Raw genomic sequence first — 8783 nt, 5'->3', positions numbered from 1 at the left:
ACTTGTAGTGGTTGTAGGTCCAAGCGGGCTCACACGTACCGTCAGGCAACTTCACCAGGCCAGGGTAGTGCTCCCTAATAAGACATCCAAGGATGCCACTTGGAAGACGTGAGGGCCGCACAGAACCAACGTGTATAAGGCACCTACAAAAGTAGAAAGACAAGATCAATATGTTGCACAAATTGAAAGACAAAGATAAAATATGTTGCACAATGAAAAGCCAAGAGAGAGCCACTTACTTTTTTCCTTTGGGCTCGAGCTGGATATGCTTCTGCGCATATGGTCGAGCGGGGAGTTTCGCATTCCCACGCAAGTACACCTTCCTACCCTCCGGCAGCGGCGGCGACAAGACAGCTAGCTCCTTCCCCTGTCCAAAGCTCCTCAGCAAGCTCCCCCTCCACATATCCATCCACCTCCTCGCCCCCCTCCACCCCTCCCGGCGCTTCCTCTACCTCCATCTCCACCTCCTCCTCAGCATCCTCTACCTCATCCTCATCCTCATCCCCATCATGTAGGGACTGCCGTAAAAAGTGGTGAGAAAAAGGCTGGTCCTCCTCCTCCCCCTCCTCCTCCTCCTCCTCCTGAACCTGTGGGGGGGGGGGTGGGGGAGGGACTACGAAGTCGTCGTGCACGCATCTGGAGGCGAGCAGCCCTCCCCGCTACTCCTGGCGGGGGGCCTCGAAGAAGCGCCTGAAGGATCCTCATCCTTCTTTTTCTTGTCTTTGAAAAATCTGACACTTGTTCTTGAATGCCACCTCCTCGTCCCACTCTTCCTACCATGTTTCAATCACCTGCAATGACAAACAAGTATCTTCATTAGTACACAAGATACAAAATGATGTAAATAGATGATAATAATAAAAGAAACCACTAGAATGCTACAAATAGGACAAGTTTACAATCACGGGTACATACAAATCACCATTACTACAAATAATGCTTAGCTTACAAGCACAAGTACATAGAGTTGTTGGTACAAATAAGGCTAAGTTTACAATCACGAGTACACATACTTGTTGCTATAAATATGACAAGTTCACAGCCACGGGTACATACAAAATCACGATTACATATAGCCGACACAAATATAGTTGTTATTACAAATAAGGCTAAGCTTACAACCACGAGTACATAGTCTAAGTTCAAAAGCCTGTGTCGAGATCATTGGGAGGAACCAATGTTTCGTTGTCGCTATCAGGATTGCCCCATTTCCACCAATCATCCACAAAACCAGCAGGTGGACCATTCGGATCGTCGACACAAATATAGCAATTGCAACACTCCTAGGGTCGCCCGCTTTCGTTGGATATTTTGCAACGAATTTCTTCCATGCGCTACCATCCGACGGGTGTATCATCTTCTTTTCGCTCTCCCTTATGCCAAGTAGGGGCCATCTCATCTGTTGGGCAGATTCCTCAGTCATAAAGAGCCTTTGGATCCTTGGTAGGAATGGAAGGTACCGTAGGATCTTTTGGGCTACTCCAGTTTGCCTCTTCTGTCCATTACCGGCGTCAACCTCGAAATACCTTGAGGATTTGCACTTGACACAGTACTTTGCTTCTGCATGCTCTTTTCTAAATAAAGTGCATCCCTTTGGACATGAGTGTATCTGCTCATATGACATCTTAAGTGCACGAAGGATCTTCACACACTCATACATGTTCTTCGTCAGTAAGTGATTCGTCGGCAGAAGGCTTCCAACGATGGTCAGAAGATCATCGAATCCATCTCTACACAGGTTTCGGTCGCATTTAAAGGCCATCAAGCATGCAATGGCATCTAGTTGAGTAACCTCAGTAAGCTCGTGTAGGGGTTTCTGTGCCGCAAACAGAGCTTCGTAGAACTGCTTTGTGCTTTTCTCCCCCTCCTCCTGTGTCTCCTCTACAACTGGATTCTCAGGTGCATGTGCATTACGGAAGTCCTCTAAGCAATCATCAATCCCAGTGTCAAATTCTCCCATGCCATGACTCCCACCAGCCCCATCGGTCCTCGCACGCTTTGATTTTGTCTCACCATGGAAATCCCAAGTGTGGTAGAATGGTGTGAAACCATACTTCACCAGGTGTTTACCAACTGTCTCCTTTGTTTGTTGTTTCTTGTTACCGCAGTCGCGACACGGGCACCAAGCTATATCATGTCTCTTCTTATCAAACGCTGATTCTATGAACTCCTTGGTCTTTTGTATCCATTCCCCGGTCATTCCCCCCTGACGGGTTCGCCCCGTGTACATCCACTCACGGTTCTCCATCCTTTAGTAGGTGCCAAAACAGATATACAATAGTGCATTTAATTAACCATACGATATCAAAAAAAAATTAGTTTTTACGCCATGCATCCACCTATGAATCTACTAGGAATCCTAATCCCACCCGAGGATGTGCCATGGGATGGGAATCAACGCTGTGTGTGAGGTTTTCCAATCATGGCCACGAAAAACCCGTTTTCCATTTTCCGAGTGCTGAAACGGGGGTTTTTTGTGAAGCAAGTACATGGGACGCGGACTAGGGTTGAGGGAAACCCGTGCACAGCGATAGAAGAACGCCTACGCAATGCGTTCCACACACCCGCCCCGCGCGCAAGCTCTCCGGGAAGCCGTAGGATCCTCCGCCGTCTCCCGCCGATGTCGCTGGAATCGGGCCGAACTTGAACTACGCGTCCACTTTCCCCTTCTCCAGATTTTCCGGGAAAAACATTTTTAGCTCCTGAACATGTCATTTTATCTGGCCAACTTTTTCGGTTTCGCGCGCCTCCAAACAGGAGCACCGCCGCGCTCGACGGGGCGAAACCGAATGGCTGGTGTGACCCATTCCGAGCAAAACTAATTCAAAACAAAATCAGAAAAATGTGAGACCTTCGCGAGGCGTCATTTTATGTGACCTAGATGCGAGGAAAAATTTCAAACTTGGAATTAGACAGTTATTCCGGAAAAACATTCACGAAATGAGCTATCACCTAAGGAGTTCTACGGCTTTTAGGTCAAACATGCTAGGTTATGTCCAATGGGAATGCATAGTTTGCCGGAACGAGGCCACATCGCGCACATGCGTGTGCCATGGGATGGGAATCAACGTTGTGTTTGAGGTTTTCCCATCATGGCCACGAAAAACCCGTTTTCCATTTTCCAAGTGCCGAAATGGGGCTTTGTTGTGAAGCAAGTACATGGGACATGAACTAGGGTTGAGGGAAACCCTTGCACAGCGATAGAAAAACGCCTACGCAATGCGTTCCACACACCCGCCCCGCGCGCTAGCTCTCCGGGAAGCCGTAGGATCCTGCGCCGTCTCCCGCCGATGTCGCTGGAATCGGGCCGAACTTGAACTACGTGTCCACTTTCCCCTTCTCCAGATTTTCCGGGAAAAACATTTTTAGCTCCTGAACATGTCATTTTATGTGGCCAACTTTTTCGGTTTCGCGCGCCTCCAAACAGGATCACCGCCGAGCTCGACGGGGCGAAACGGGATGGCTGGTGTGACCCATTCCGAGCAAAACTAATTCAAAAAAAATCAAAAAATGTGAGACCTTCGCGAGGCGTCATTTTATGTGACCCATATGCGAGGAAAAATTTCAAACTTGGAATTAGACAGTTATTCCGGAAAAACATTCGCGAAATGAGCTATCACCTAAGGAGTTCTACGGCTTTTAGGTCAAACGGGCTAGGTTATGTCCAATGGGCATGCATAGTTTGCCGGAACGAGGCCACATCGCGCACATGCGTGTGCCATGGGATGGGAATCAACGCCGTGTGTGAGGTTTTCCCATCATGGCCACGAAAAACCCGTTTTCCATTTTCCGAGTGCCGAAATGGGGGTTTTTTGTGAAGCAAGTACATGGGGCGCGAACTAGGGTTGAGGGAAACCCGTGCACAGCGATAGAAGAACGCCTACGCAACACGTTCCACATACCCGCCCCGCGCGCTAGCTCTCCGGGAAGCCGTACGATCCTGCGTCGTCTCCCGCCTATGTCGCTGGAATCGGGCCAAATTTGAACTACGCGTCCACTTTCCCCTGCTCCAGATTTTCCGGAAAAAACATTTTTAGCTCCTGAACGTGTCATTTTATGTGGCCAACTTTTTCGGTTTCGCGCGCCGCCACGGGGCGAAACGGGACGTCTTTGCCTAGTACCCCAATGAAATACAAGGCAAACAACGGCTTTGCCGTGTACCATCTAGAATACACACGGCAAAGAAGGCCTTCGCCGTGTACCTTCGAGAAGACACACGGCAAAGCAAATTATTTGTTGGGCGGGAGATCTCGCGCCGGCCTGGGAATATTTCTTTGCCGTGTATCTCCGTAAAATACCCGGCGAAGATGATCTTTGTCGGGTGTCTAACTGGTGACACCCGGTGAAGAAAGGTACCGTTATACCCCCGTCAGCCGGATGCGTTACTCGCCAGCTGGCAGCTCTGTTTGCCGAGTATCTAGTGGCGGCACTCGGTAAAGAGTCTCTTTGCCGTGTCTTCATCTTTACCGAGTGCATTTTTTCTGCTGTGCCGTGTGTTTATTCTTCGCCGTGTGTCAACACTCGGCAAAGTTTTCGTCGTCGTGTATTTCGTTTTGCCACCCGGCGAAGAGCTTCACTGCCGTGTACCCGAGTAAAAGCACCCGGCAAAGAAGGAAACACACGGCAAAGATACGATTTCCGGTAGTGCGTCCAGGCGTGGTACAATGGACCCTGGCTCCTTCCTGTCTTTTTAGCGGACGCTGAGAGGGTGTCGGGGATCATGCGTGGGACCGAAACTTGGTTTCCTTTGGGTTTTTCGGCGTGAGCGAATTTCCCCATGCGGGAGGAGAGGGACGACCTATCAACCATTCCACCAACTCTAACCATTTAATATAGTAGACATAGTAGGAAAAAATGCATAATGTTTAAGGGAAAAGTAAGTCATAAATAGCTAGCCGGTAACCATGCACGGAGGCCGGCCTCAGTGGCGCTGAGCTCAAAGTAGAAGCCTAGGAGGCAGCCAAGGGGATTACTGGCAATGTAATAGCATTCAACATTGAAACGTAGGCGACGAACAACTAGCCACCCACAGCCCACGGCCACAACTTGCCTATCTCCCTTATAATTACCAAAATAAGGGCCCATCTCATCAGAAATGCAGAGTGGCTCTCATGTACCACACACCCCCATACTTGGAAAGATTTTTAAAAAACAAAGGTTAAAAAAATTTGAACTTTTTTTTGAAATCAAAGATGATTAGGTATTATACTTCTATATAAATATTTCCCTAGAAAATTACTTTCATTGTATCCTAGCTAAAAAAAACTCGAAACGCCCCATGACCAGGTACTATTCACTTTATATTTATCTTAATTTTGTTTTTTTTCCTAAAGACCATGGGAATCGTTTCTTTTCCAAACATTTTTTTCACGAGTACAAACTCGAACATCCTTGGTTTCTAAGAAGATTCAGTTTTTTTTTTACTTTTTAAAAGTACTACAATTTTTTAGGTGTACGGGGGTGTGTGGCACCCGAGAGCCAAAAGTCCATTTCACTCATCTCATCATTTACTTTGATACTAAGAGTCCCTTGTGTAACTGCACTTTTCAGCCAGAGCATCCAGTCAGGAATGAAGATGGATGTGTTGATTTGTGAAGAAGAAAAGAGATCATCCAGATAATCTAATCACAAACGAGAGTGGTAATAACATATAGATCATCCATAAAGGACATACATTATCGATTAACAGATCAAATTAACTCGTGGATCTCAATATATATAGAAAAGAATGCGGGCGTTGGAGGTAGTGGTCAAGTAAGAATTACAAACATGGTAAAATGAATAAGCAAACTAGAAACGATGACTGGGACTAAGAACACCAAAGAGCACGACACTATGAAACATTGTTCTCACTAGTCCAAGGGTGTCGAGATGGCCAGACCATCAACCGGTGCAGGCAGGGCACTAGGGCTTGTTGATCGACGCACATGTCTTCCTGATCTCGCCCTCGGCGCTGGTCTTCACCCCGATGTAGCCCATCTTCACCATGGCATCTTCAAAGTCATGGTACCACGCGAGTGGGCCTAAGAACTTGCCACCCAAAAAGGGAAGGTTACCGGCATAGAACTCCACCAGGTCCTCGGTTTGCGAGGACGTGGTGAGCGACGCGTCGGAGTTGAAGAGCACATCGCGGCTCATGACGTTCTTATAGTACTGGTTGTCCAACCTGTCGGGGGTCACAGCATCCTGCGGCACGTTTACGCTGCTGCCGGCGCTGCAGGTCGCGGTCAGCTGCCCGGCGAGCTTGGGTTCCATGGCGGTGCTGGAGTTGGCGGCCGGCGGGAGGCGGTCGGGGAAGGAGGAGCAGGCTGAGCGTCCGATGGAGTGCGCGCCGGAAAGCACGACCATTTCGTTCTGGTTGAGCCCCTTGGCGGCGAACATGGCCGTGGTCAGGGCGAGGTCCCCGAAAGGCGGCGGCAGGTTCTGGAAGGTGTCGTTGGCGCGCGATACTTTCCCGTCGTACCGGCCGGCCGGCACACGGTAGTTGATCCTGCCGTAGCTCAGGCTGTAGCTGGCGTCGCGGCCAGCGAAGGCGACGATGTCGGCGCACGAGACGATGCCTGGGCAGTGCTTCTCGAGTTTAGCCTTTGCCTCCTCAATCAGTTCGAAGCCACGCAGGCTGAGGTTGGGGACAGCCGTCCTCTCCGTGTCCGTGCCGCTGAGCAGGACGGAGCCGTCGCAGCCCTGGGAGAACCACGCCAACGTACGGACAACATTTGTGAGCCAGCTACTCTAATTACGTACCTTACATTTCATGCACAAACTACATATACGAAGAATACTGCAAGAAATGAATGTACGTGTTGGTACCTCGACGAAGCAGTCGTGGAAGAAGAGGCGTATAAGCCCGGCCTTCTCGCCGGCGGTGGCTTTCTCCACGACCTCCCTCACGATCTCCTCCGCCCCAGGGCACTTGTCCTTGTCGGCATAGTAGCCGACCTTGAGCCCAGGGGCAGGGCTGAGCGGAGGGCAAGCCGGTGGCAGCGGATAGGGCACGCTAGGATTCGGGGGTGGAAAGCCGTAGCCGGCGTAGATTGAGAATTCGCCGGACACGGCGCCGAGCAAGGAGGCGAGCACGGCGAGAATGGCAAGCTTGGCCATCTTCCTACCTAGCTTCCTGCTCGGGTCTTGTGTTTTGCTCGAGAGAAGATGGGATGGAGTAAACTTGCTGTTTTGCATGTGTATTTATAGCCGTAACCCGTGTGTACTTTTGCAGCGGATTTTTGTTGGCAAGTCAACTGGCCAGCCGTGATATGTTGCGAGCACACACAAACACACAGGTTGATGAGTCGCGGCGGCGCCAGCTTTATTGCTCCTCCCTTATGCATACTGCGGCTACGTGGCCATGATGGATTTGCGTACATGCCCTGGTTTGACACTCGACCTCGAATATTACAAAAGGGTGCTGTGCATGGAACCTATACATCTGCAACTAACTAGTTAACCAACGGCTGGTAAATTTACGAGATGAAGTATCGGGAACTAACTACCTGTTGGCTATTGCCGCCAACAAACGATGCTGTTGCACGCCAATCCGCCGCCGCCTCCACAGGGCGTCCCCGCCGCCGGCACAGTATGTCGCCACACGCCAATCCGCCGTCCGTTCCATCACCATCCAGCGCCCCGATCTACCATGCCTCCATCCAGCGTCGCGACAGTTGACACCATGGCGACCACTCGTAGCTTTCCCAAGCCACCACTACGTCCTCGTCACATTCATTTCTCCCCCAAGTTTGATAGGTCATCGGCGTATGAAGGATCCATCGCTGTTATTCATGCTACTCTTCTATGGGCCCACCGGGCAGTGACTAAGGGTGCTTGGCTCGTGAGCTAGCCCGAGCCACACCGAGTTTCTATGAAGCCCGAGGCAAAGCTCATTTTTCAGACTCGACAGCCCAGCGAGCCAGCCCAAACCGAGCTGACAAACGACGAGCCAAAACATGACTTGGACCAAGTTAGCTCGTGTCCAGCCTTAGCCCTTGGCCCGACTTCTCCTGATGCTGCCGTATGAGGCAGCAGCGGTGTGATGGCCACGACAAGCCCACGAAATTAGCTTTCCCCCCATGGAGCACACATCGACATTTTTCTCCTTGCTGCTCCTTGGCACGTGGACTAAAGTGACAGTGGGGATACCGGACGGCAAGATCGCAGCGTGGAGACCAGCACGACTACACTCCCTCGGCCGCGCTCAACATGGCATGGCATGGAGATCCGGGGGAGGGACTGGAGGAGGAGCAACAACGGTGGTATATGGCAGGGGCGAAGCCAGAATAAATGGTCGCTGGTGTCAAAACAACAAACAACACAAGCTTACAACTATTTTTAATGGTGTCATTTTTTGCTTATGCACTACAACTATAAGAAAATGTGTACTGGGGGCGTCGGTGTCAATTGACACCGGTGCTTACACTGTAGCTCCGCCCTGGTATACGAACGAAAGAGATGCCAATAATATGGAGAAACTACCGTTGAGGATTTTTCGCAGCACGTTTGTTTTCCATGGAGTCGTCCAGGCGTGGTACAATGGACCCTGGCTCCTTCCTGTCTTTTTAGCAGACGCTGAGAGGGTGTCGGGGATCGTGCGTGGGACCGAAACTTGGTTTTCTTTGGGTTTTTCGGCGTGAGCGAATTTCCCCATGCGGGAGGAGAGGGACGACCTATTAACCATTCCACCAACTCTAACCATTTAATTTTTTTTTTATAAAGGATGCTTTATTACTTTGGAAGCAATTACATCCAGCCTGTGCATAACTAGGATGCACACAGCCGTTTTGTTGTCTCAA

At 50.2% G+C, this 8783-nt stretch overlaps 1 protein-coding gene across 1 annotated transcript; it reads right to left on the bottom strand.

Moving 5' to 3' along the window:
- Positions 1-5682: 5682 nt before the first annotated feature.
- Positions 5683-7101, bottom strand: LOC139831296 (peroxidase 2-like). Its single transcript, XM_071820601.1, has 2 exons — positions 6811-7101; positions 5683-6684 (listed from the first exon to the last, which is right to left on the bottom strand). Exons 1-2 carry the CDS (start codon positions 7099-7101, stop codon positions 5905-5907), a joined length of 1071 nt encoding a protein of 356 aa, XP_071676702.1. The 3' UTR covers positions 5683-5904.
- Positions 7102-8783: the final 1682 nt, after the last annotated feature.

This window comes from Lolium perenne, chromosome 1, assembly GCF_019359855.2.
Source record: "Lolium perenne isolate Kyuss_39 chromosome 1, Kyuss_2.0, whole genome shotgun sequence".
Lineage (NCBI taxonomy): Eukaryota > Viridiplantae > Streptophyta > Magnoliopsida > Poales > Poaceae > Lolium > Lolium perenne.
This window is presented reverse-complemented; position numbering and strand designations above follow the sequence as displayed.